Source organism: Hippocampus guttulatus, chromosome 10, assembly GCF_054856545.1.
Source record: "Hippocampus guttulatus isolate MCC_2025c chromosome 10, RoL_Hgut_1.0, whole genome shotgun sequence".
Taxonomy (NCBI): domain Eukaryota; kingdom Metazoa; phylum Chordata; class Actinopteri; order Syngnathiformes; family Syngnathidae; genus Hippocampus; species Hippocampus guttulatus.
Window position 1 is genome coordinate 18979763 of NC_141270.1, and position 27615 is coordinate 19007377.

At 42.1% G+C, this 27615-nt stretch overlaps 1 protein-coding gene across 1 annotated transcript; it reads right to left on the minus strand.

The window, feature by feature from the left end:
• Positions 1 to 335: 335 nt before the first annotated feature.
• Positions 336 to 26879, minus strand: LOC147199521 (cytosolic phospholipase A2 beta-like). The gene is made up of 25 exons (XM_086122637.1): positions 26703 to 26879; positions 25104 to 25170; positions 24883 to 25013; positions 24183 to 24311; positions 22812 to 22846; positions 22680 to 22722; positions 20649 to 20721; positions 20423 to 20559; positions 20120 to 20251; positions 18936 to 18976; positions 18790 to 18832; positions 18405 to 18459; positions 17931 to 18055; positions 17307 to 17396; positions 15556 to 15590; positions 15285 to 15423; positions 14589 to 14725; positions 9146 to 9368; positions 8956 to 9070; positions 8617 to 8754; positions 7664 to 7756; positions 5362 to 5541; positions 4935 to 5107; positions 3081 to 3267; positions 336 to 1250 (listed from the first exon to the last, which is right to left on the minus strand). Exons 1-25 carry the CDS (start codon positions 26703 to 26705, stop codon positions 1039 to 1041), a joined length of 2736 nt encoding a protein of 911 aa, XP_085978763.1. The 5' UTR covers positions 26706 to 26879; the 3' UTR covers positions 336 to 1038.
• Between the last annotated feature and the right edge of the window lie 736 nt (positions 26880 to 27615).

Below are 27615 nucleotides of genomic sequence, written 5' to 3' on the forward strand. Positions count from 1 at the left end.
ACGATGACTGACAAAATTCTGTAGATTTCTGTCATAAAGCAAAATATCATGTCATCTATTATGATGCATTACTTTGTAAGATAAGATAAGATAAGATGCCCTGTAGAACCCCTAAATAACCATAGAACCCAGCAATATTGCTCATTATTCGGTTGGGTTGTTCAGTTCAAAAAGTGAAACCCATTAAACACAGAGGAACATAATTTTCATGAAGCCACTTCCTATCTAATTTCATTATTGACACCATTATTTTGTAATATCCCAAATTTTTGGTGTGAGTCGCCAGTAGTTGGAATGCTCGACTTGTACATGTGATTAAAAAAAAAATCAAGGGGTTGAAGCCAGTGCACACACCTTTATTTGATTACATGATGATACAAACAAGTGACTAAACAAAGCACATCCCTCTGCTTCTGCGAGTGAATTTATTTATTGACTGAATGATTTGTCTGGAAAAACAAATCATAGAATCACAATTAAAAATGAAGTGTTCTTTTTTTTCCTTTTTCCTCAAAATACTTAACTTTTCAATTTTAAGTGACACTTAGGGAAATGCATGTTCAATTGCCGCATTATTTTGTGGTTCTCTGGGTTCCCTTCAAGGGATCCTTCAACCCAAAAAGTTCTCGACTGTGAGGCTAAAAAATATGTTGATGGAAATTGTTTTAGAAAAAAAATGAATGGTGGACAATCCCAAGACTTTAGTGCTGGCAGCGTGAGTTTGGTGCCCACGGTGATGATGTGAATGCAAACTGCTTTCTGTCTCTATTGGTGTCTTGTGATTAACTGGTGAGCAGTCTCAGGGTGTATGTTTCCCACCTTTTGCTCAAAGTCACCTGGGAGAGGCTTCAGTTCCACATGAGCCTGAACAAGATATGCGGGACAAAAAAATTGGTGTATATTTTAGGCTAGTTGTGAATCTCAATGTGGTACAATGCAGTGTATATTATTTTTAATCTCCTTTAAATATCGTCTACTCTACTGATTTTAATCACTCAAGGTTAAATGAATAAAGCTCAACTGTTCACACTGTCTGACTTATATCTTAATATCCATTTTAGATTTCAAGACCTTACGCAAGGTTTCAATGATGATTTCCTTGTTGTTGGCCACATTATAGGCAGTTAAGTTCACGAGACTGTCAAAATTTTCCGCTGAGTAGACAAGTTCTTCAGTCTTGAAAGGGGAGTTGCTGCTCTTCACATCCACCTCTCCAGCTTTTATTTCTTCTGCAGTCTCGCGTTTCACACCTACAAAGTTAAAATGAGGACGATCATTGTTTGTGCCTTTCTGGTATAAAATATGAAATATATCTGTTGATACACGCGGATCAATGCGCAAACCTCCATTTGGCAAGAAAGTGGAACTGCGATTGCTGTGATCAGGGTTGGGAGGGTTACTTTAACCCTTTTACCTGTAACCCGATAACATGGTAAGCTGTCCACTGTAGTAACCTCTGTCCCTGATAGCGTTAAAATGCATTCCGAGATAGTTACTCGTTGCTGTTAAAAAACAAACAAAAAAAAAATCTAAAAAAAAAACTGGCAAGTAATGGAATAAAAGTTCCATTATATTAATGTAACTTGTTTACTTTGAATTACTTTTGGACTACTCCGATACCAAATATGTTAAAACTTTCAAACATCAGGAAAAATCAGTTTTTTTAATATACAGTATTTGTCTCGTCTGTTCTGCCTTATGGGTGTTTAATATGCATGGTTTTGGAACGCAGGAGGAAGCCTGAGCACCTGCAATTCCAAAACCAAAGCACAGAAATTGTGAGGAACGAGATCGACATGCAAGCTACCTGTGCACCATGCTAGCGGGACGGATGGAGGGATGGATGGATAGAGAAATTTTCGCCTCGTGAGGGAGTTTAGATTTGCTAGCTTCATAAAGTTTTTCAGAGCTTTGCACATGACCAGTGTTTGTCCCAACTAGTGAAAGATAAAAAAGAGGAGTTCGTTGCAACCCCCTCAACTCGCATACACACACAAACACACCCACACCGTTTTGAAACTGAGTGCGCTAACACCAACACATATCCAGTTGGTGACCCGGTCTCATATTCTTGTTGGCCAACAAAAATCTTACGTGTGATAACCAACGACATTCCATTAGGCTTTATTATGACCAGGTATCCACTTAACTCTGTCAATGCTTGTTTGGCCAGCAAGTTTGAGAGCGGGCGTCGACTCGAATGCGCCGTCTCTCACCCCACATTATTATTAATAATAATACATTTTATTTATAAGCGCTTTTCACAACACTCAAGGACACTTTACAATCAAGAACAAAAACAATAAAACCACAGATAAAATTATAAACAAAAGAAGAGATGAATTTAAATGGGTTAAGTGGGTTTTGAAATGGGATTTGAATGTGGAGGAGAATCACTATTACGGATGTTGGGTGGATTACATTAAAACTGTAATCCTGCAGCATAATCCACATTTTCAATAAATGTACCTGGAATGAATTGTAATCTGAAACTGGAATGGAATAGTTACTTTTTTTGTATCCTGAATACTTAATGCCGGTACATATATTCAGTTGGGACAAGAACCTCAGACCCATTGTCAGGCTATGCCCTGTTCTTTTTGGTGCATGACCATACCAAGCCTCATTTGGTTTGAGTGTGTCAGTCGATGATGAACGCAATGGTGACTAGACACCCTGGTTAGCCTTTCGAAAGACCTGAATCCAATCAAACCTCACTGGAACATTTTCTAAAAGAGCACCCATTGCCACCAAAGAATGGCACAGTCTATGCAGGAGCTTATTGATGCCTTCATCCATTTCAGATATCATGAGTTGTGAAGTTGCTACAGCCTGTGATTTTATTTGACCATTTTTTTGGAATTTTGGAGCATGATCCCCATTCCATCACTTTAGTGGATTAAGCTTTGATTTCTGTACCGTATTTTTCAGTCAGATGTCAATTTTATTATTTTATTTTCACACTGCTATTTACACTCTTGTCACGTTAGTAGTTTGCCCATGCGTTAATTAAATACTGTAGCATACATTCATTCATTTGTGCGGATGCAGCTGGGGTCCAGCCCTTTAAATGAACCCACCTGGTTCTTTGAAATGTCTGAATGAATCATTGACAAGTGGGAAGTAAATCACAACTGGTGCCTTAGGATTCTCCATATCTTCAAGAATGTAAACCTCTCTCTGAGGTTGTTCTTCCAGGGTGGTAAAATCGATACGAGGGAAGGGCATGTCGTGGTCTTGACAGTAAGACACTGTCAACTTCAGTTCCTGTGAACAAAAAAGGAATGAATGATGATACGAGTGGAACATTGTAATTACTTGAGAAGAGATCTGTCATGATTCTGTTTGTGACCAACAGGTGGCGCTGTAGGGCTCCGCCTGCAGCTGCACACCTGTTGGTCATTGTGTCATCAGTTGTCTGTTTTAAAAGGACTCCTGGCACGACCATTGGGTGTCGGGTCATTGTTTGTTTCTGTCATGTTTTTTGCTTCAGCCATGGTTTTTGTTACTTTGGATTATTTTTGTTTCCATGACTTTGTTTGTTTGGATTTGGTTTTCTCAGTGTTTAATACAATTTGTCAAGTTCACCTTGCTCCTCCTTCCTGCCTGCTAATGACGGGTCCACGAGGCCTCATGAGGCGTGCCGACACACTGACACACTGTGTTGATACTGTGCTGATACTGTGTCGCTGACCACTGCCACCTGCTGGACCTTCAAAATCCCTGCAGTCAACCCACTTGACAGACTGAACTGACTGATTTGATGATGAAGTGTATACAATATCATTCACATCCATGCATTCATGTTGTATCATGCAATGTGTTTCAATAATGTGAAAATCATGTGAATGAGGATGCTTGTGGGCTTTGTCTTCACAAATTTTTATTTAGAAAAATAAGATTCTCCAGTGTTTTAAATTTCAGTTTGTTGCGTTTCTTGCATGCTGTGGATTTCCAAAAGGAGATCAAAATTGCTCTACACGGCGGACAATTTGCGTTTGTCCAGAAGCTGCTCTATAATATGCACGTACTGTAGCAACGTCACTCGAATGAAGCGCGCCTCAGCAGTCGATAGTCCACTGCTCTGTGCTGTGCGCGCGAGGACGTACTCAGGGAGCCGACGCAACCCACATCACATATTAAAGAAGCTTTTGAACTACGACAACAGCTAAACTAGCCTAGCCGACACGACGCTCGAAGTCAGACAACACTGTGTGGTGGGCTTTTGCTGCGTCGACGCCCCGTGGACTGAGTCGACGCAGCCTGGACTGTGTCGATGCAGTTTATGTGTTGGTCACATGATCGTCACGAAGCAGCACACGCAACGACACGTGGATTGCTCTGTGAGCTCGACGCATCGGTGTTGCTGGACCCATCACTACGACTTTACATTAGCTCCCAGTCAGCTGTAGAGCAGATTTTAAAATTCTGGTATTGGTCCAAAACCACTGCTTTGGGCCCTGAATACATTAAGGAAATGCTTCTTTAATATAAACCCAGTGGGAATTTGAGGTCTGCCGGCTGAGGACAATTAGTGGAGCCCAGGTTTTAAATCAAACATGGTGAAGTGGCATTCAACTGTTATGCTGCATGCAAAATGAAAACAAAATCTCCATTGGAGGTGAAATCATCCCAGAGTGCAAATGCATTTTAATCTAGATTTAAAATGCTTTTTTTCCCCATCTTTTTAGCATTTTTAAAATCAAATTCACTCAATGGTCTTTTAGTAATCTCAGAAAGCTACTTTTGATTTCTTTCATTTTTTCCCCCAAATTTAGTCATTTTAACAAGCTACTTTTGTTCTTTCTGTTCTGCGAATGTCTTCAGTGTTTGTTGATGCTTTTAACTGTGAAGCACATTGAGTTGCGCTGTGGATGATCTGTGCTATATAAATAACGTTGTCTTGCATTGCCTTGAAAGAGGTTCACTTTTACCTTGAAGATGTCGCTTGGGGTCCAAGAATTATCAAAACAAATGAAAACGTCCACTTCTCTCTCAGGACGTAGGACGGGCGCACAGCCGATGTTGATGCAATGACCAGAATCAATGAGCTGCAGAAACGAATCGCTGGGTGTCAGTAGGTTTGGAAAAGCGTCAGGGTGTGATTCTGGAAAGAGAATAAATGGGGCTCATGTCATAGAAAAAAGAAGCTCAACCATCATATCCATTGTGCGACCCAATACAGATTAGATGTAACAGTGGGACAAAAAAAGGATATCTTAGATCTAACATTGTTATTAAGAACTAAAAACAATAAAACAGATGAATTTATTTTCATTCATGTCCATTTCCTCATCATGCATTGTAAATAAGCTTTAAGCTGTAAAAAAAAAAAAAAAAAAAAAACATTTACGTGTGTACCTTTCCAGGCTGTGAAGTTGCTATGTGTATTGTAGCTTGAGTGCAGTAAGAGACCACGCATGAAGTTGTATTCTTTAGAACTAAATGGGCGATTCATTAAGACGTCACTGATGATTCTGGAGACGACTGAGGATGGCTCCATATGTTGTGTATCAAGAGTCAACGGCTCATTTTCAGGCTCTGCGAAAAGGGAAAAAACATCGGCTTGTGAATAGACCATGGATCATTGATATAGAAGCAGCAATTCCTTTGATGATAGTTGAATTTTGTATTCAACAAATTTGAGGAATCAAAAAAAATCAACAACAACAACAGGCATCCATAAAACTACAGTGGGTATAAGAAGTTGACATTAAATTGAACTTGGGTTATTTCCTTTTAGAGTTGGATGATGATAAACCCGAATGACGATAAACTCCCTCTCCCATTTCCAACATACTTGGGTGACAACTTGTTTACTTGCATGACTGAATACTGTATATTCTGCACTATAAGGCACTTCAGATTATAAGGTGCACCTTCAATGAGTGGCCTATTTTAAAACTGTTTTCATATACAGGGCGCACTGCGTTATAAGGTGCATACAATCGTGGCTGTGCATCCACTAGATGGTGCTACGGTACAGGAAATACAATACAATACAGTACAGCTTTATTTATATAGAGCAGTGTTTTTCAAACCCTGTGCCGCGGTACACCGGACATTGTCGGGTGCGCCACGGGAAAATATCCAATTTGTATGCCTGTGCGGTCTATCGCCCGGCAAAGTAATTGTGTAGTACACTTTCATACCGCTAGGGAGCACCAACAGCTAGCCAAGTGCCTTGCGTTTAGACAAGAGACAAGTGAATTTGCGACGCATTAATGCAGGACTACGGTGAAACAAATATGCAAGATTATAAAATACTTTTTTTTCTTTGTGCTTATTTGATTTAAATTCAAGCTTTTATAACATAATTATTCAATGTTAAAAAACGGTTATAGTAACAATGTAACACGTTAATTGTTAAATAAGCTTCTTTTTTTTTTCACATTTTCAGCTAGTGATGTGCCGCGAGATTTTTTTCAATGAAAGAAGTGCGCCTTGGCTCAAAAAACTTTGAAAAACACTGATATAGAGCCTTCACAACTGCTGCAGTTGTAGCAATGAGAACTGGTCCCAAACACGGACATGAAACATATAAATACAAATGGCATTGCAAAACAATAAATGAAAGCAAAAGTTATGAAGACAATGGATTCAACAAAAAGGCTCATAAACACAAGGGGCTAAATCTCCTTCGAAATCTCCTTTGTTTAGTCAGTTAACTATGCTTTTGGTATTATCTTTGTTTCATAATGGCTGCGCAGAGCTCACAAAGTAGTTTGTTTGTTTGAGTGTGTGTTGGCGTATGCACATGTAAATTTGTGTCAGGCAAAACCCTTTTAGGTTACAATTGGTTCCTGCTGATAATCAACACTAGTTGGCAAAGGAACACACTAACAGGGAAACAACCCAATGGGGAATACAGTATAAAGAGACTGTGACATCATATATAGGGTGCATCAGATTATAGGGCGCACTTTTGAGAAAATTGAATGCTTTTAGGTGCGCCTCAAAGTGCAGAAAATATGGTAATTGTTTTTTGTGAGTCTTCTTTCAATTCCTGGCTGCCTGTAAAACTTTTATCACATACTGTACATATACATCCTGTCTTGCATCTTGACATGGAATAATTTGAGTATTCATAATAATGGCGAGGCACAATGGTCCACTGGTTATCACGTCTGCCACACAGTGCAGAGGTGCGGAGTTCGATTTGAGGCCGCGGCCTTCCTGTGTGGAGTTTGCATGTTCTCCCCGTGACTGCGTAGGTTTTCTCCGGGGACTCCGGTTTCCTCCCACCAAATCATGCATGCTAGGTTAAGTGGACACTCTCAGTTGTCCCTATGTGTGTTTGTGAGCGTGGATGGTCGTTCGTCTATGCGCGCCCTGCGATTGACTGGCAACCAGTTCAGGCCCACCTACTGCCCAAAGACAGATGGCATATGCTCCAATATACCCCGGCACACCCACAACAGTCGTGGGGATAAAGCGGTTCAGAAAATGGATGGATGGACAACAATGGCACAGATTAAAAGACTTGATGTAAATTTCATTTCTGGCATCTGTAATTGTAATGAGATACAGTACATTCTGCTAATATCCTAATATGTTGGACAAGTAGATGACCTTTGTATGACTAAAATGAATGGATGACTAAAAGCAATTTAAATACAAAAAAAAAATATTCCAAGTCCTCTATTTAGTCCATTCGCTTTACCTTTGTTGTCCATATCTGGTCCGCTTACGGTCTCATCACTGGTGAGGGACATTAATTGAGACATGGGGACTGCAAAGAAACTGCTCCATATTCCTGATTAAGATAAAAAACAAACAAACAAACAAACAAACAACATATAAACATGTACAGTGTCTGGAACCGTCTCTTCATAATTGTCTTGAATCAGTCGCAAGTTCTGGTTGTCTGAGGATGAATTATTACCGAGTCTCTTTGGAAGGGACAACAGGACGGCGGTGTATGTGTGTGTGGCGGTGTTGTTGTTAGCCTCCTCCTTTGTGTAAAGATGGTCTTTCAACCTTAAAGGTCGCATGGCATCAAAATATTTTTTTCCCCCACTGTTTTATGCATAGCGTTGTTCAAACGATATAAACATGCAAATATATACGTGTGACATTGTTCAAATTTGACATTTACGCGGTTTAAAGTTTGCATGTACGATGAGTAAGCCTTTGAAAGGCAAAAGAAAGGCTTGCAAAACAAGTTGATTTGAATTTTTTTGTCGATGTGACGATGCAGTACATTCGATGCTCATTGTTCAAATACCTTCCGACTACCTGGTTGCTACGCGCCCATTCATCCCCGGAAAAATTGATGTCCGGCGGCAACGTGCCTGCATCATGTACAAAGCTCAAACAGTGCAACAAACGCCGACCTCATAGAAGTTAATGAATGAATGAAATGTATTTGGGGAGAAAGTCCTAAGCACCAGAAGATGTTTGGGCACATTTCATGGAGGATGGCTTTGTCAACATATGTTCTAAAACATGCCACACCAACAACCAAATTAGTGCTGTCCTAACTCGCCTTGTGCATGAATTGAAGAACCCTGACAAAAGTAAAAGGGCTTCGCAGACAACCAGAACAGTCCAATTGCGATCGATTCAGAATAAAGTGACCTGGATGAGTGAGAATGCGAGCAGCCACGTTCATACCAATCAGATAAGAGATGCGGATTTCTGGGAGTTTTCTGATGAGATGACCAAGGAAGAACTGACTGCCATAGTCTTCAGCACGCACGAAAGCACCATACTTTTGAAAGCCAACCTCATAGGGGGTGAACTCGCACCACTCTGGTCATTGGTAATAAAGAGAAAAGGGATATTCCGGAAAATAACTTAAATGCTCCTTATGTTGAGGTGAATTTATGTTGCCAACATATCAACTGTTCATGCGTTATTATTTAGCGTCAACAAAACCTATTGCACTACTATAAGCAAATATACAACAGCTGGCAGAGCGCCAGAATGATCAACCCCTCCAATGATATTTACCAGCTTCTGATTCACAGCCCATCCTCTCCTTCATATTGACAGCAGTGTATATGGGCAAAGGGTTTTGGCCTTCATTTACCGTCTTCCGTTGCTCAGAGAGCGTATTGACCACTTTCTGCAAGTGTTGAACAATATTCAGAATATTCTTTTGCAATGTAAAAAAAAGATGATTTAGTCAGCAATTACTCACCTCGCCAAAAACAGTTTGTTCATACAGCAGGCCTGCCAAATCAGTATGGGATAAAATATGTCCTTCCTTCATTTTTTCTTCCATTTCGCGCCTATAGTATTCCATTTTTTCCAGAGTAAAGATACTCAGGACATCCTTACAGATCTCTTTTCTTATTTCAGCGATGACACGATCGATGCCGTCCTGTGACCAGTTTGCATCTCTGAACAAGGCACTCATAGTCCTATTCACAATGAAAATGCCAATAGTGTTAAAAGTTCAAAATGAGAATGCATAGATCAATCATAAATCTTAGCCTGAGAATTCTGTCAAAAAAAAAAAAAATCAATGTTGGGGTGTATTACGTTCACAAAAATACCACGCTTGTTTTTAAGCGCAGGCTCAGGCACCACCTATATTATTCAGTTTTTCACAAGTATTTCTTTGTTTGATATTCTTAGCTTTGATTTAATTGCCATTTATTCATTATTATCTGGTGCAGTGGCGATTGCTCTCGGACTGCAAGGGAAGCTCGGCTTCCCCTAAAATGTCAAAGAATACGTGATCAAACATATGAATGTAAATTTCATTGTGTGTACATGTCATTGACTAAATATGCGCACAACGTGCTCAACTTTTGTTCCGAATCAGCTTCTTCTTACTGGTTACGACGCAACTCCCTTCTCATTCATTCCCGCAGCTTCGCTGTGCTTCAAACGGTGGACGCTGAGCGTCCGCAGAGCTTATACTGCCCGGACGCCGAGCGTCTTGAGAGTTCAGGGTAGGTTGTCCCAATGCATTGAACGGAGACGAGTCATTGGATACAAGCTGGTTTTTGTCCCGCCCACGGACGCTCGGCGTCTCTGGGACTGGATGGCAGTGGGAGGGTACCGGACGCCAGGCTTTTCTGCATCAGATTGGATGATCTGTCTGAGCCTGTGTGCCACTTTGATTGACATCGAAATGAGCCAATCACCGACCTTTTAGTGGAGGCATCCGTGTTAGCAATTTTTCAATTCGCATTCTGTTCTGAGTTGAGCTGGAGACTTCTCCTAATCATTTTAGCGACTATCTTTGTTGTAAACAAATAGTGACAAATTAATCTTTTATTTCCGGTGGGTTTTATTGTAGTTCCTGTAGTTGGAGGACACTACTTAAGTCCATGGAAAAGTTGGTATGACAGGGTCACAGATCATTTTCTTGAAAAGGAATGGAGAGTAGAATTCACGTACAAATAAACGGACACATTTTATGATGTCGGCCAAAATTGAGCTTCCCCTCTTTGACAGACCAGCATCCGCCACTGATCTGGTGTATTTTTACCTGCATGCTTTTATATATATATATATATATATATATATATCCATCCATCCATTTTCCAAACCGCTTGATCCTCACTCGGGTCGCGGGGGGTGCTGGAGGCTATCCCAGCCGTCTTCGGGCACTAGGCGGGGGACACCCTGAATCAGTTGCTAGCCAATCGCAGGGCACACAGAGACGATCAAGCATTCACGCCCACACTCACACCTAGGGACAATTTAGAGCGTCCAATCAGCCTGCCATGCATGTTTTTGGAATGTGGGAGGAAACCGGAGCACCCGGAGAAAACCCACGCAGGCCCGGGGAGAACATGCAAACTCCACACAGGGAGGCCGGAGCTGGAATTGAACCCGGTACCTCTGCACTGTGAAGCCGACGTGCTAACCACTGGACTACCGGGCCGCCCGTATATATATATTATATATATATATATTACTTCGAAACCCACAGTCACGGTTGACCACGAAACAACTAGTAGCTCAGTGTTCCAACATCCACAAACGGCAACTGCTGTCACAACTTGAGATTGATGAGGTACAACGCAGGTTCCATGGTGAAGGGCCCCAGGCTGCCAGATTAGAGGAGGAGGTCATACCAGAGATTGGGAGGCAAGCCCCAATGAATGCAGATGATGAGATTGGGAGGCCAGCCCCAATGAATGAAATGCTGAGCGAGGCAGCAACTGACCTGAAAGCTAAGATCATGGCGAGAATGAAAGCTGGGCAACCTAGAAACCGATTACAACGGCTATGTGAAGTACCACCTGAAAGTCTCATGGAAAGTGTGAATGCAGCACTGAGGGCGATCCCTACCGTAACGATCACGGAAACCAATGAGCTGATATACGCTTCAGCATCAGTGATCCTTGAGATGCTTGGCTATAAGAGCAACCATGGAAGCCATGAGATACGTTACCCACCATGGAGAAGACGGCTGGAGGCTAAGATCAAGGCGGCTCGGAAAGATGTGAGTCAATTGACGGAGGCCCAGAGAGGTGTGACGAAAAGGCCGATACCCGAGAGGTACATCCAGATGACCATACCTGAAGCACTCGAAACTGCCAAACAAAGGCTCCAAGCCTTGTCCAGCCGCCTAAAGCGGTACACGAAAGAGAATGAGGCCAGACGAATAAACAGGCTGTTCGTAACACAACCTGCAAAAGTGTACGCTCAGTGGCAGGGTCCTAACAACAGAGCTGACCCACCAAGACTGGAAACTGAAAGGTACTGGAAAGGCATATGGGAGAAGGAGGTTGCACATAACAGCAGTGCACAATGGCTGGTGACCCTGAGAGAGGAGCACAGCAACCTCCCTGAACAGAAGCCAGTTACCATAACAGTGGCAGACATACAAGAAAGAGTCTCAGATATGAAGAATTGGACAGCACCAGGCCCGGACATGGTCCACACCTACTGGCTAAAGAAACTCACAGCACTCCATGAGCGCCTAGCAGCACAAATGAACCAGCTGCTGAGGGATGGGACTCACCCAGGATGGCTAACCGAAGGGCGAACGATCCTGATCATGAAGGATCCCTCAAAGGGTGCAGTCCCATCCAACTATCGGCCAATAACCTGTCTCTCCACAACATGGAAGCTCATGTCAGGCATCATTGCGGCTAAGATAAGTGGACACATGGATCAATACATGAGCGAAGCACAGAAGGGCATTGGTAGAGATACCAGAGGAGCCAAACATCAGCTCCTGGTTGACAGAACAGTCGCACAAGACTGCAGGTCCCGACGTACCAACCTGTGCACAGCCTGGATTGATTACAAGAAAGCCTATGACTCGATGCCACATACATAGATCACTGAATGCTTGGAGTTGTAAAGGTGAACAGGACCCTAAGAGCCTTCGTTGCGAACTCGATGAGGATGTGGAAAACCACACTTGAAGCCAATGGCAAGCCACTTACCCAAGTGTCCATCAAATGTGGCATATACCAAGGTGATGCACTCTCCCCACTGCTGTTCTGCATAGGACTGAACCCCCTAAGCCAAGTAATCACCAAGACAGGCTATGGATACCGCCTCAGAAATGGAGCTACAATCAGTCACCTCCTCTACATGGATGACATAAAGCTGTATGCTAAGAGCGAAAGGGACATAGACTCCCTGATCCACACAACCAGGATCTACAGCAGCGACATCGGGATGTCATTCGGGCTTGAGAAATGTAGTCGGATGGTGACTAAGAAAGGAAAGGTAGTCCGCAATGATGGGGTCTCACTCCCTGCAGGAACAATAGCAGACATCGAGGACAGCTACAAGTACCTCGGTATACCACAAGCCAATGGCAACCTCGAACTGGCAACAAGGAAAGCGGCTCCGGCCAAATACCTCCATCGAGTGAGGCAAGTCCTAAGAAGCCAGCTCAATGGCAAGAATAAGACCCGGGCAATAAACAGCTATGCCCTGCCAGTGATCAGATACCCTGCAGGAATAATAAGGTGGCCAAAGGAAGAGATTCTGACCACGGACGTTAAGACCCGAAAGCTCCTAACCATGCATGGAGGGTTCCATCCCAAATCCAGCACCCTGAGACTGTACGCAAGCCGAAAGGAAGGAGGCCGGGGACTAGTGAGTGTGAGAGCCACTGTCCAGGATGAAACATCCAAGCTCCATGAATACATCAAGGAGAAGGCTCCAACGGATGACGTACTCAGAGAATGTCTCAGACAATGGGGAACAGAGGATGAGGCGTTGGAAGAGGGACCATCATGAGAGGACAAGCCCCTACACGAGATGTACCACCGGACCATAACTGAAGTGGCCGATCTCAAGAAGTCCTATCAGTGGCTAGAGAGGGCTGGCCTGAAGGACAGCACAGAGGCACTCATCCTGGCTGCTCAGGAGCAGGCCCTGAGCACCAGAGCCATTGAGGCCCAGATATACCACACCAGACAAGACCCAAGGTGTAGGTTGTGCAAAGAGGCACCTGAGACGATCCAACACATAACTGCAGGGTGTAAGATGCTGGCAGGGAAAGCCTACATGGAACGCCATAACCAGGTGGCTGGCATAGTCTACCGAAACATCTGTGCGGAGTATGGACTGGAAACCCCAAGGGCAAAATGGGAAACACCTCCGAAGGTGGTGGAGAATAACAGAGCGAAGATCCTGTGGCACTTCCAGATCCAGACTGACAAGATGGTAATGGCGAACCAACCAGATATCGTGATCATAGATAAAGGGCAGAGGAAAGCCGTTGTAGTGGATGTAGCGGTCCCAAGTGATGGAAACATCAGAAAGAAGGAACACAAGAAACTTGAGAAATACCAAGGGCTCAGAGAGGAGCTGGAGAGAGCCTGGAAGGTAAAGGTGACCGTCGTGCCTGTGGTGGTCGGAGCACTCGGGGCAGTGACCCCCAAACTAGATGAGTGGTTGCAACACATCCCGGGAACAACATCAGACATCTCAGTCCAGAAATGTACAGTGCTGGGAACAGCAAGGATACTGCGCAGAACCCTCAAGCTTCCTGGCCTCTGGTAGAGGACCCGAGCTGAGTTGTGACAGCAGTTGCCGTTTGTGGATGTTGGAACACTGAGCTACTAGTTGTTTCGTGGTCAACCGTAACTGTGGGTTTCGAAGTAACCATTTAGCCCACATTCTCTGCATGTAACCCCTCTGACTAGGGTTGCTTGAGTAGTAGCATTCCAACAGAGCCATGTTGTCGCATCTCGCCCATCTCCGCTTTGTTTCAGTAGCCCATTTTTCATCAAGGTGCTCTGGTTCCCCAGCACCTGACGCAGACCTTGTTTGTCCGGGCGACGTCTGAGCCGGCATGTCATTCGTTTTATCGTCTCTCATCATTGTATGAGGAAGGCATTAGCGTGAAGGAGCTTGGAAAGTGGCATATAGAGTGTAACAGCATTTTGTGATACGGTCACCCATATTTAGTGACGTATCCACTTTCAAAATATAAAGAGAGATTCTGTGATTGGTTGGCAACCAGTTCAGGATCTAGTCCGCCTACTGCCTGAAGACAGCTGGGATCGGCTCCAGCGTGCCCTGTGACCCTAGTGAGGATCAGCTTATTCCAAAATGGATGGATGGATGACAAAGAGAGATTTTTTTTTTTTGGAAGCACATTTTAAGATGACAACAAAGTTCCATTTGAACGACTGAACCATTTAACTCACCAAGTAGATCCAGACACTCCTGTGATATAAGATACAATATCGAGGACTTGTATTTCCTTGAGGCTCTTTAGACTGCCCAACAGGCTTGTCATTGCTCTGGATCCTCCCCCCGAACCCACCACTGCTATAGTTGGCACCTAAATAAAGGATACAGGTTTCATTTATACAGTGGGAACTGTAAAATCAAACAAAATGTGTTCGACGATGATTCATTCCTATTTAGAATGCATTTGCCCCATGAGTAATAACTGAGAAATATGTTCTCTCTCTCTCTACACACACACACACATATATATAGATATATATATTGTATACACATGTGGCAGAATACTGCAATCATTGCCCTTTCCATCAATTGAACTCATACATAATACACCATATAATAATTGTCGCTTTTCATTTTTCTTGGACCATAGTGGTGGACAGCTTTGCCTTTTCAGTGCGAATGCTGGTACGCTATTGTAAATATTTAGAGGACTTAATGCGGCTCTCAGTTTTCGGTGGACTTTGACAATCTGCAGCGATGAAGAAGTACGTGACGACTTGACAAGTGAGTTGAAATTGTGTTTGATTGGAGATTGGCTCATTATAAACTTCAACAGCAAGACTGGATTGCTCACCCGGACGTCATGTCCAGCGTGACTTATATTGACCTTGTCCAAAAAACAAAAAAAACTTCCAAGATGAATTCTTCACCTGGCTTGTTGATGGTGGAGAGTCAAGGCCAAAGAGCTTTTGCATATTCTGCCCCACAATTAACTTCCTCTTCTTCAAAAATTCTCTCTCTTGCGGTGGAATGTCAAAATCCAGACGGACTGCAATATGGTCATCGACGCTACAGATTATCATGGAAACAAAAACAAACAGATTTGAATCAACAGTTGGGAAATACCAATTGACAAAGTAGTAGACACAGGTACCTGATACATTTTGATTTAGAGCACATAAGAAAAAATAGGCTGTTTACCACTCATGTGTCTCTACATCTAAATCCACGGTGTCCTGTGGCAGAGGGGAAATACTTCAGTCAAATCATAAGTTATGTCGTCGAACCAGTCAAGTGGCAATCTTTACAAATTGTTTTGTGCCGATCACCTAAGTTTATTTTTGATACAACAAAATTATGTCTGACGTAGTGTGCTTGACAATGAAGCTAATGCTAGCGTTAACGCTATTATGTCAACATTTAGCTAGGGTTTTGATTTGCTTACAGCTGGTTTATGAAGCTTCAATGCAGAAACCATCTCTCTCTCTCTCTCTCTCTCTCTCTCTCCCCACACACTCACATCCATCTATCCATTCATTCATTTTCCGATCCACTTTATCCTCACAAGGGTCACGGGGGGTGCTGGAGCCTATCTCAGCTGTCTTCGGGCAGTAGGGGGGGACACCCGGAACCGGTTGCCAGTCAATCGCAGGGCACACACAGACAAACAACCATTTGTGCTCACAATCACACTTTGGGACAATTCAGAGAATTCAATCAGCCTGCCATGCATGTTTTTGGAATGTGGGAGGAAACTCGAGTACCCGGAGAAAACCCACACAGGCATGGGGAAAGCATGCAAACTCCACACAGGGAGGCCAGAGCCGGAATTGAACCCTGCACCTCTGCACTATGAGGCAGACACACTAACCAGCCACATATAGTTGGTAAAATTTGATTGCAATTTTCTGACATTAAGTGAATTTAAGATAACTGGACACTGTTTTTCAACTTACTATTTCTGTAAAAGTCAGCATTTTTGTGTTAAGAAATACTTTTGGGAATCATTGCCACGTCTGATGTTGGCACAAACACCCCCACAAAAACAAACAAACAACAAAAAAACAAACAAACGCATGAAAGTCACAAAGTGTGTTGTGCCCAAGTCTCAATAAATTAAGTTCCTGTAAGTCATGGAAAAGCTCGCTTCCGATTCAAGTTTTCTTTCCCAGTCACACAAATTGGAGCAAACGAAAATATCCAAATTGAAAGAAACTTCCAAATCGCCCATTATCTGTTTTATTCATTTTCCATTTGTGTGCTAGATCGGAAATCCGAAAACAAGTTGTTATCCATTTTTCCATTTTAATATTTGGAAAGAATATTGAGATAACCAGCCATTGCTCGGTGTTCTTTGAGCTCCTGTTTTGTTTTGAAAAACAAATGAACAAATGATATGTGGTTTCTTCCAAAATGCAGGAAATGCTTCTTGGTAATAACCATTGCTTCAGCTAAATACAGTACAGCAATCCCTCGTTTGTCACGGTTAATGGGGACCAAAACCACCCGCGATAAACGATAATCCGCGAAGTAGCGTCCAATTAACATAAACAGGTTAAAAAAAAAAGTTTTATATATATATATTTTTTTTAAGTCCGTAAACGGTCCGCGAGAAGCTGCAAAACAAGAGCGAGTCACATAGAGCAACATGTATATGTAAAAAAAAAAAAAAAAAAAAAAAAACCTAACTTTTTTTTTTTTAAATATGTTTGAAAAAAATCCGCGATGCACTGAACCCGCGATAAACGAACCGCGAAGTAGCGAGGGATCACTGTATAGTCAAAAATACCATATCATATCATTAAATAATAATACTAATATTTCAGATTACTTACCTCTACTACTTTTACTGTTCACTTCATTGAACATTTCCCTCAACTCACAAGAATGACACTCTTTGAAATAGTTTAGACTGAATCGTCCTGGTTTTTGATATAAAGGTTAATTGTTACCTGATCAATAACAAGAGACACTTTGCAAGTGTGTTCAGGTGGTAGTGGCTGAAGCCTTGCCACACTCGAGGGGGCATCAACAGCAGAGGTCTGAAAAACAATATGCAATATAGTTGAATCCCACCATTTGCATCAGGTTCCAAGAGAAGCCACACAGACACTAGCAAACATCTTAGAGCACAGGTGTCAAACTCAAGGCCCAGGGGCCAGATCCGGCCCGCCAGGTCATTTTATGTGGCCCCCGAAAGCAAATCACGTGTGTCAACTTGCTAAAATCTGTACCGAAATGTCAAATTGTCATGTGTAATCAATAACGTTGAGATTTTGAAATAATTTTGTTACCCCGTTTACCCTCACTTGAACAATCTCTTTTAATCGACTTGACTGATTTCAAAATTAGTAATCTATTCATTTGTTTTGTACAAGGAATAATTTTGTGGTTTCACTGTCATAACGGCCTTCCGAGGGAAGACGTAACATCAAAAATTGGCCCGTGACTAAAATGAGTTTGACACCCTTGGCCTAGAGCTAACACCAACATAACATACATCCCGATTACTTACATTTCCTTGACAGAAGTAATAATTAACCCCTTGTTATATTATCTGTGCAACTGAAACTCACAGCCAGTCCAAGTTCGGTCGCCAAGTCTCTGTTAATGAAAAAACGCAGCTTGGTGGCTTCCTTTGCTGTTAAACTCTGATTCTCGGGACAGGCCCCACAAAGCTTTATCGTTTTACCCAGGGAATCTATTGAAAACAGGGAGAAAATCCTTGATTGAATTTTCATGAATAATTCTCATGGATATATGTCGACTGCACAAATGTCAATCATTTTATATTTGCAATCACTTCAAAAGTACCGGTAGTCACCATTGTTCATATCCAGAAAGTGGATTATTGATTCGTCCAAATCATTCTGTATCAAAGCAGTTTCTAGTGTCTTGGAATGTTAAATGCATCTTACAAGTGTGTTAAGTTGAGTCCAGACAAGTGTAAACTGTAATAAGTCGACATGTGGTATTGTTGAACAGAAACAGTATTGTACACCCCACTCGGATTTATTTGGCTATGCAAAAGCTAACAATCAGTACCATACCATAATTGTTTAGAAGCTTTTCGACGTTGACGTCCAACGTAGAGAACGGGGGAGCCTAAAGGAAAGATACATTAGACATTATAGCAAATACATGCAAACTCAACAGTGTGCAATATTTTGACTTTTTTTTTTAATTTTTTTAAATCATTTTGTGCTTAATTGTTGCCGACCAGTGTAGTGGACTTAAAACTGCAATTGGAGCATCTGCTCATGTGGTTGGTTTCATCTGTTTTTATTGACTGGGCACTTGGACTTGCCTTGTAAATCCATTTGAACCCTTTTATGCACCCTGTAACCTGATAACATGATAAACTGTCCACTGTAGTAATAGTCCCTGAAAGGGTTCATACACTGAATGCATAATAGTGCAATTGATGTGGCTTACCAGGAGAATGCCATTACTGACATAGTCACTTGGGGGCTCCTCGCTAAAAACAAGAAAAAAAAAAAATCAAACACCAGGTACTTGGTAAGAATGTACTTCTCACATTTGAGAGCAAATATTTGATGAAAAAGTGCAAAATGTGTCACCTTTGGAGCATTTCAAACTGGATTAAAATTTGGTTTGTTGTCTGAAAAAGCATGGAAACACGGTCAAGGTGAGGAGCATGACACAGAAACGCATCAATGAGGAGAGAAGATCTCTGATCAGGTAAACTAGTGTTGCAGTCAACAGACATAAACCAAAACCAAAATGGATTAGATTACACCAAGCCCAGTTTCTAAGAAGGGGAGTTATAAAATTTTCAGGCACTGATGAAATCCCCTAAACTACAGAAGAAACATAGCCCCTTAGGCTGAGGGCAACTTTGCCAAAAACGCCTGCAAAAAGGTGCACCCAAAGTAAATTTGTAGCTGTTCTTGAACCATTTGGAGTATCAGCATAGTTTCAGTCTCTTTATGAAATATTCAAAATGTTATCATTTTGAATACCCCCGCACCAACAGTCAGAATCTGTTAAAGTGCTCCTGTCACTGAACTATAGATGTTTGAAAACGGAAAGAAAAGGCAAATCTTATGTTTGTCTAATTTCTTTTCACAAAATCTGCCTTGAAAATGAATTCAGAATGTTGATTAGACTTGAAAACACTACAGGATCAAAGCTTGAGGTCTCCCCAAGTTCCAGTTCAAATTTGACAATCGTAAAATGTTAGGCACCATTCAAATCTCCAGAAACTCAGCTTTTAAAATTTGTATAACATGCACATGACGACGTGCATCAGCAATTTTTTTTGACAGATGATGGAGGGCCCCTCAGTGCCAAAAAAGTATCCCATGACATAACCTATATGGGTTTTTGTATTTTTGAAACATTGCGTCTGCCACATGCTGCAACCTCAACATGCATGAAGAGATCTCATTCTGTCACCTCACTAGAATTCGCACTGGCCAGACGTTCGTCTGTCAGAGTCACGGATGAGACTATCGTATATGCTGATTCACAATCCTGGTTATTTCACAAATTGCTGCAGTCATTTTGGTATTATATATGGTTGTTCGTCTCTGTGTGCCCTGCGATTGGCTGGCAACTGATTCAGGGTGTCCCCCGCCTACTGCCCGAAGACGGCTGGGATAGGCTCCAGCACCCCCCGCGACCCTAGTGAGGATCAAGCGGTTCGGAAAATGGATGGATGGATTTTGGTATTAACACTTCTTGACAAGGAATACCCCCCTCCCCCACCCCTCCCAAAAGTGTTACTCGTGATTGCATTTACCTCAGAATTTAAATTGAATGCTATTCTTTCTTTCTTGCCAAGTGTGAGGTTGCTGAGATCGTACATAGTCATTGACAGGAGGTCATCATCTGAAACGGGGTCCTCGTCACGCAGCCTGATCTCTAAAACATTCTGGAGGAACATCAAACTACTTAGCACAGTCTGCAATTTTGAAATCAATGTGTGACATCACCATCCAGTAGGGTAAAAATGGTCTTTTAAATTGTAATACAAACACATTGCACTTGAGGACACCGTCTTATGATAAAAGAGTTCCTTCTTTCATCCTCCATGTGGGCTTACTTTCAGATGGGAGGGGACCCTGAAGGTAAACGTTTCATTCCATTCCGGAATGTTGTTATTCTGCACTGTTTTTGTGTTGAATGCACTTGCATTTGCCGTAGGAAGATAAAGACTGACATAACAGTCTGACTCCGAAACTGAAACACAGTGAACAAGGAGCGGAACCATCAAGAATCATTGTTTGACTTGACATGTACTTAATACATGGAAAGAAAGTTGTACTTACAGTAATCTTTGGAATCACCCAGTTTGGCTTTTAGTACAGTCACATTTAATTTCCAGTAAGAAACCCCTTCCTTCTGTTGAGGGAGCCAATAAGAAATAATTACCGGCTGGAAAAAGCCCTCATAAGCCAGCATTTAGATGGACTTATCTCGTGCAAACAATCACCTGGATAGACTGTAACATAACAGCTTTTGGTGCAACATGAAGTAATGAATAACTCATTTGACGGAAATATACGGTGTAATTTACCTGTATTTATTATTTGTTATATTCATCAAGTTGACAATTTTTTTCTTTCCACAATAATTCACTGTGATTTAAACAGGGAAAAAACATCCCCTTTATGTGTGGCAAGTATATACCCATCCATCCATTCATTCATTTTCTAATCGGCTTATCCTCACGAGGTTTGCGGTGGTGCCAGAGCCTATCCCAGCTGTCTTTGGGCAGTAAGCGGGGTACACCATGAACTGATTGCCAGCCAATCACAGGGCACACATAGACGAATAACCATCCACGCTCACACTCACATCTAGGGACAATTTAGAGTGTCCCATTTACCTGCCACGCATGTTTTTGGAATGTGGGATGAAACCGGAGTACCCAGAGAAAACCCACGCAGGGTCGGGGAAAACGTGCAAACTCCACACAGGAAGGCCAGAGTCGGAATCGAACTCTGCACCGCTGCACTGTGAGGCGGACATGCTAACCAGCCATCGATCATGCCGCCCTAAGTGAACAACATCCATCCATCCACTCATCCATTTTCTGATCCACTTATTCTAATGAGAGTCGCGGGGGTGGGGGGGGGGGGGGTGGGGTGCTGGAGCCTATCCCAGCTGCCTTCGAGCAGTAGGCGGGGTACATCCTGAACTGGTTGCCAGCCAATCGCAGGGCACATATACAACCATTCACGCTCACACTCACACCTAGGGACAATTTAGAGCAGGGGTGTCAAACATACGGCCCGCGGGCCGGAACCGGACCCCAAGGAGTTTCGATCAGGCCCGCAGGATCATGCATAAAAGACATAGAATGAATATTTTTAATAAGGTGCAATTCATGGAGTATGCACTAGGGGACACACTGTTTTGATCAGAATGTGATAGAGAAATCTACGAACAAAGGACGGCACCGGGGCTCGAACTTGGGTTCACCAGTGGAGAATCACTGTCATATATCCCTATCAGAGTGGAAGACAAAATTGTTTTAATCATAGAAGAAGGCAACAGCAGCCTCAGTCTGTCACTGAGACAAACCCAAAACAGCAGACGCTATCAAGGACATGTGAATACTTTCTTCTTTACACATTTAATAGTGCTCCCCTTAGTTTGTAAAGTGAGGGCAGGGATTACATTTAGATTTTATATGCAGATGTGTTTACAAATTCCTTTCTTTATAAATCTCGTTTGATCTTAAAGTGCATTACTATATTTTTCAATACCAATTACTTGTTTAAGTTTTGTGCCTTTGTACAACAGTGGGATCAGTTGCAATGCCTTTATGTGAATGATAAAAGTAAATTGCACATTTGTCTTCGGAAATCTACGGTGCTTCATGAAATGTTTTGTAAAAAATTTCAACATTTTCCTAATGTTCTTGTGCTTCTTTACACCAAAACAAAGGAAAGACATGTTATTTTTAGCAGAGCATGGTATAATTTTAATGGTCTGGCCCACTTGACGTCTACCGAGTCTGTTTGTGGCCCACAATGTGAAATGAGTTTGACACTCCTGATTTAGAGTGTCCCATTAAACTGCCATGCATGTTTTTGGAATGCGAGAGGAAAAACGGAGTACCCGGAGAAAATCTGTGCAGGCACGGGGAGAACACACAGGAAGGCCGGCGACCACCGGGCCGCTGTGTTTACCATGAAATTTAAATGATTTTCTGCTATGGACCACTCATTCTCATTTATTTACAGTGAATGTGTATGTTTGCTGCATTTTTGTGTAAACAATCTGAAATGTTTATGTAAATTCTATATGCATCACTGTTATAACCAAGTTCATTTCAGTTCAAAATGTCTTACCCCCAAAGAAAAGCCTTTGAAAGTGCTCACAGCTTTCCTCTCACTGAAGAAAAGATAAACAGACATAGTGACATTTTCAGATGAAATAGTCAATTAAACTGTTAAATAAAAAAACAACTCCAAAAATCTTACCTCTCCTTGATCGTAAAGGCGATCCAAAGTTTACCCTTTAAAGACACAGACCGTCAAAGGAAAATTAGGCAAGGACCACACGCGTGGTGATGTAAATCAGGGGTGGCCAACCCGTGGCTCGCGAGCCACATGCGGCTCTTTGGCTGGTTCAATGCGGCTCCCGGGCTTTCACACGACAAACATCGAAAATGCTTCGGCAGTGGCGATGCCATTCAAACAAGGCGCTAACTACACAGAATGTACTACGTCAGCCTATCATCAATCCGTTATTTAATTAACATAGAGGGCAACCAATCAGATGACTGCATCACCGCTCATGCGCAAACAGCTAGTCAGCGAATTACCTCTTATTTTAAGGCTGGGGTGCCCAATACGTCGATCAAAATCGACCGGGAGCCAGCGAACTGGTCCCAAGTAGACCGCAAGAGGTGGGAGGAGGAAATGCGTGGGGAAAAAAAAGATTTGTTTGTTTGTATCTTTAGCTTTCATTCATTTTCGGCCTGTTCCGACTGTTGCTCATTGTGGTGTGCGTGCATATTGCTATTTATTGTAATATAAATAGCATAAATAAAAAATAAAAAATAAAAAAACACGGTCAACAGTATGTACAATCTTGTGGAAAGCAAAGGTCGCGATTTGGTGTCACAAAAATGATCATGTTTAAATTGTCACGGTGTGTTTTTACCACTTTCAGAGAATCAGCGCACCGGCGACTCCAATTAGCATTAAGGTGTCGGCCCAGCAAAAAGCAGCCAATAGCTCAAAGACATTGAGGTCCATGTAGGGTATCTGATTTGACCTTACACTGTGCTCTTGTATTTATTGTGTGTTTCTAGCAGGGTTGCCAAACGTCCCTTGAAAAATTGAATGTTTCGAAAACAACCATATTGAGGGTAAAAATAGAGATGAGTTTTCCTGCATTTCTGTGGAAATAGTCTCTAAATGTTGATGTACAGTAGTTGTAACGAATAGCGCGCAAGTGGACCATGCCTCCTCATGTCCATGACCCCCACAGCCCGGACCATCACACCTAGCTGCTCCCTTCTGGTGGGTTCAAAAGGGGATGTTTCCAGGCGAGGCGTTAAAATGAATGCAAGTTATAAATTGTGAAATGCGTAGAGGTTTTAAAAGGACAATTAAATAGGCTCAAAATGAACTTTAACCCTTTCATGCACCCTGTAATCTAATAACATGATAAATTGTCCACTGTCATAATCGCTGTCCCTCAAAAGGTTAAGTTAATGAATTGAGTCTCACCCGAAATCCGCGATGATGAGCAGACACTTTGCACATTGCCCTGTTTGGATGAATAAAAGGACTTCCCTTTTGCCGACGGAACACCCACCGCTCCCGAACCCCCCACATACATACCTCAGGTTGGATGGCAAATTCCTTGATTTCCGTTTTCCCTTCTGTCAGTGTGCTGATATCAATCACCATTGTTTGAATCAATTCATCAAACAGGGGGTCCTCATCATACAGATCAATCTGGAGAGTGGTCTGGGAACATATCACAATATTAACAGATTATAGCTTGGAATGTGAGAACAATTCAAGGTTTAGCACAGACATTCATAGATGCAGTGGCTAATAATAGTATTCATAATAATAATAATAATAATAGGATGTCACAGTAGCTGACTGGTTAGCACATCTGCCTCAACAGTGTATAGGTTGAGGGCTCGAATCTGGGCTCAGGCCTTCTTGTGAGGTCTGTTCTTTTTACCAATTATCGACCAATTTTGAAGTGTTTTGGGGGGTTTCTGAAAAGTGATGGCTTTGGGGATGCAACCGACGATGATCAGTCACCACTGACTCAGCATATAGGGCACTCTTTCTCTTTTGGCTGAGATATTGGATAGGTTGTGTAAGTCGAGTTGAATTATTTATTTGTTTATTTATTTTTGCTGTGTAATTCCAGCAAAAATAAGCACGCTAATTATGTAAAACATAACATCTTCATAAAAATAGTCAATAATGTTTCTCAAGAAAAGTCTTCCCTGCATTTTGTGATGTGTGTTTTGCGCTCCGCATGAAGTTTCAAAGTCTGTGCTATCTTGAAAGGTCTCACCTGGAAATGATTGTGGAGTGTGTAATTGAAGCTTTGGTTCCATTCTGGGTTTTTGTCATTTTCCACAGTAGTTGTCTTGAAAACAATTGCAGGTGGGAGAATCAGCGTGACATAGCAATCAGACTCTGACACTGAAATATGAATAAAAAAATAATTACATTAGGACAAAATATGACAAAAAGAATCAGTTTAGTTCAGATGAAAATGATATTCTCACAAACCAAAGTCTTTTGAGCGAATGTTTTCTGCCTTCAGTACGGTGACAGTCAACGTGCGGGAAGAGACAGCCTCGTTGTGTAGAATCATGCAAAAAGAAAAAAAAGGGGGTGCGGGGGGGGGGGGGGGGTCATCTAAGTACAGTAATTAAAAGGAGAGACATTTGGATATTTTTTTTAAATATTTGCAATTAAAAACTTTGAAGTGCACAGTTAACACGATACATTGCAATAATATCATGTAAATATTGCTGGAATGGTATAAGTAGTATTCAAAAGAGTACTGAAACAGTCAGTATTGAATAGTCACACTGCAGTACAGTGCTCAACATGATGTAACACTGTATTTTCGAAAACTAAATCTCTCACAAGATTATTTCCGATGAGCTACGATACAGGAGGGATGGGCAATTCCAGTCCTGGAGGCGACCTATCCTGCATGTTTTAGATGTTTCCTTCTTCCTACATACCTGATTCATATCATCAGGGTTGTTATCAGGTGTCTGCGGAGCTTGGTGATGAGCTGATCATTTGAATCAGGTGTGTTTGTTGTCGGAGGATACATTAAAAAATAAATAAATAAAAATGTAGGCTGGTGGCCCTCGGGGACCGGTGTTAACCATCCCGGCTGTTACACTGTTAAACAGACCAATCAACGTTCTCTTACACACACACACACACACACGCACACGCGCACACGCGTATAGTGTAATGACTGAAATCAACGCCAACAAACTTGTAGGGAGACGTCCTGGAAGTGCTTTGGTTTAAAAAAAAAACACAAAGACAGCAGTGAACTCAAACTTTGTGAGAGTCACGGGAATGTGAATGTCATGAATTTACAGTTTTGCCACAGCCTGCCCTGTGGTTGGAATTAATTTCCAAACTATGTATTATTTATTGTTTTCACCGGGTCATGTTCAGTAAAACATACACAAATGCATTGGGTTCACTATTTAACGGCAATAGTCATGCTTTTCATAATGCACCAATTTAGAGCTAGAAGTTTCTATTTGCAGCGCTGCTTCTTCAGAGAATGCCTTGCATCTGAAGGTAAAATTCATATTGCATGAAATCCTTTACCGATTCGAAAATCAAACAGAGTGAATCGTGAACTGTAAATGGATTTGAATCCGGCCATTGTGAATCAAATCTGAATCGATACCCAGCTATTCAGTTATACAACATACTTTCCACGTACTGTAGTTCTAAGGAGTCACATCTGTGGACTGGTCGTAGAAGTATATTCACTACTCCAAAAGGTGAACCACTGTCATGCATGAATATCTTGACAGAGCTAAGGTCAGCAATACCGGCTGTATTTGTTAACTCGGTCAATCCTCACAGCATTCAATCGATCACAAGTGGACTACAATTCAATGAACCCACTTGGTGCGATTGAAATCCCTGTGAGGACAAAAATCCCCTGGATGAATGAAAAGCGTCACAGGCAGAAAAAGAGGGAGGCTGAACGGTCTCCATCCTGCTTGAATTCATTGATTATGCGAATGCAAAACAAAAACAGTATTACACTGACATGAACTATCGCTTCAAAGTATTATCAAGTATTACTCCTGTCTCAAAATGAAATCGTACGCAACTTACCATTGTCACTGGGAAGCTGACAGCTCAGTAGAAGTGTTCTTCACCGGGCTCTCTCTGAATGTTGATCATTTTTACAATGCAAATAATATGGATGTCTTTTTGTGCTTAAACTTATTAACCACTCCCTCCATCCAACATGTGGCTCGACAAGGTAGCTGTCACGTTTACTTCAGCCACGTTTCCACTGAGGAGAGCAAGAGCCCCGCCCCCCATCATGCAGACATTTTATAGACTATCTTAACCAATCACGTGCGGCTTTAACCGAAGGGGGGGAAAAAAACAGGAGAAAAAAAAAGTCAGCTCCTATTCGGACCGGCTCCCAATGAGGAGCCGGCTCCCATCGTTCACTTCAAAGAGACGGCTCGTTCGCGAACGACACATCACTAATACACACAAAGTCGCGCTGCCGCGGTCCTCTGCATTACGTCTGTTAGTGCACGCAAAGAATACAACGGATAATTTTAACAAGCGATCGCGGCAATGCGCAGATTATAGTCCACAAATATAAAATGTATAACGTAAAAATCACTTTATAAATTATTATTTTATACAATTTGCCAAGGGTCCGGATAGAGGAGGTCGGCGGTCCGGACAGAGGAGGTCGGCGGTCCGGTCGTGGATCGCGGTCCGCCAGTTGAGGAAGACGGGTCTATACTGTTTATACTGTTCAGATGACATATTATGTCTTTTTATACAGTGTCGCTGCTATCTTGTCTTAGCTGTGTGTGTTTAATGCACAGCATGTTTGCACTGAGGATTGAGAGGAAGAAATTTCATCTATGCTGCATGTCATACATAAAGCATATTTGACAATAAAGATGACCTTGACCTTGACCAAATAGTACAGTTTGGTTTGGTTCACGAGATCCGCTTGGTTAGCATTTCCACTGGCGATGAATTGCTCATCGCATAC

Excerpts from the sequence above, each read along its gene's own strand:
- LOC147199521 (XM_086122637.1), bottom strand. Across the intron at positions 17,397-17,930 it reads CGACCGAACTTGGACTGGCT|ACCTCTGCTGTTGATGCCCC; the intron begins GTGAGTTTCAGT and ends ATTGTTTTTCAG. Across the intron at positions 5,542-7,663 it reads ACCAGATATGGACAACAAAG|AGCCTGAAAATGAGCCGTTG; the intron begins GTAAAGCGAATG and ends CCCTTTTCGCAG.